Genomic DNA, 960 nt, shown 5'->3' with positions numbered 1-960 from the left:
GCCACCTGGTGGCATCTGAGCAGAAGTCAGTGACACGTTTTCACCCGTACGTCCATCCCGCTCCCAGCAGGTGCAGTGGGAAAGCTACGTAGGAAGTCCCTTTACAGTGTGCTGTGAGGGTGTGTAACCACATTGAATGGAAAGGGACCTCACTGGACTCAATCCAGTGACATCACACACGCCATGTCTCACACCCACAGAGAGAACCCCCAGGTCTTGAGTATGGGATGCCTGGCCTCATCTACCTTCTGAAGGCGTCGCTCAGGCACACTTTCATATGGGTAGTGTTTGGGTTAATTGGAAAGGTCAGGACACTGTTTCAGCGGGTATAGGAAAGTGACAGCAGTGGTGTCTGGAACACAAAGGAGAGTGCATGTGTCCACTCTCTCCTGGGACACGGGGACACTCTCCACTCTCCCCGGGACACGGGAACACTCTCTTCCCTTCCCTGGGACACACGGGGATGCTCTCCATTCTCCCCTGGGACACAGGCATGGGGATGCTCTCCACTCTCCCCTGGGACACGCGGGGACGCTCTCCACTCTCCCCTGGGACACGCGGGGATGCTCTCCACTCTCCCCTGGGACACGCGGGGATGCTCTCCATTCTCCCCTGGGACACACGGGGATGCTCTCCATTCTCCCCTGGGACACACGGGGATGCTCTCCATTCTCCCCTGGGACACAGGCATGGGGATGCTCTCCACTCTCCCCTGGGACACGCGGGGACGCTCTCCCCTCTTTCCTGGGAGTTCCAGGGTGACTGTCATCGTGAAGAATGACAGGGACTGACATAGTTTCCTGGTTTTTGGCATTAACCCACAAACCCAACAAGCACTCTGGGTTTTTCCTAGAGCATAAGCCTTAGCTAAAGTCATCCACATATTACGGTCCTGTGGATTTTCCTGTAACGCAAAGGAAAAGAGTCAGACAGCAGGAAATAAGGGGCTGGGGGGAGGCT

The 960-nt window shown here is 56.2% G+C and overlaps 1 protein-coding gene across 1 annotated transcript in view; it reads left to right on the top strand.

Moving 5' to 3' along the window:
* Positions 1 to 227: 227 nt before the first annotated feature.
* Positions 228 to 960, top strand: part of P2RX2 (purinergic receptor P2X, ligand gated ion channel, 2) — an 8,893-nt gene continuing 8,160 nt past the window's right edge. The window contains exon 1 of the mRNA XM_011982228.1: positions 228 to 305. Coding sequence (XP_011837618.1) covers positions 228 to 305 — 78 coding nt within the window. The remainder of the gene's footprint in view (positions 306 to 960) is intronic.

This window comes from Mandrillus leucophaeus, unplaced genomic scaffold (assembly GCF_000951045.1).
Source record: "Mandrillus leucophaeus isolate KB7577 unplaced genomic scaffold, Mleu.le_1.0 Scaffold237, whole genome shotgun sequence".
In the NCBI taxonomy this organism is placed as follows: Eukaryota; Metazoa; Chordata; class Mammalia; order Primates; family Cercopithecidae; genus Mandrillus; species Mandrillus leucophaeus.
This window is presented reverse-complemented; position numbering and strand designations above follow the sequence as displayed.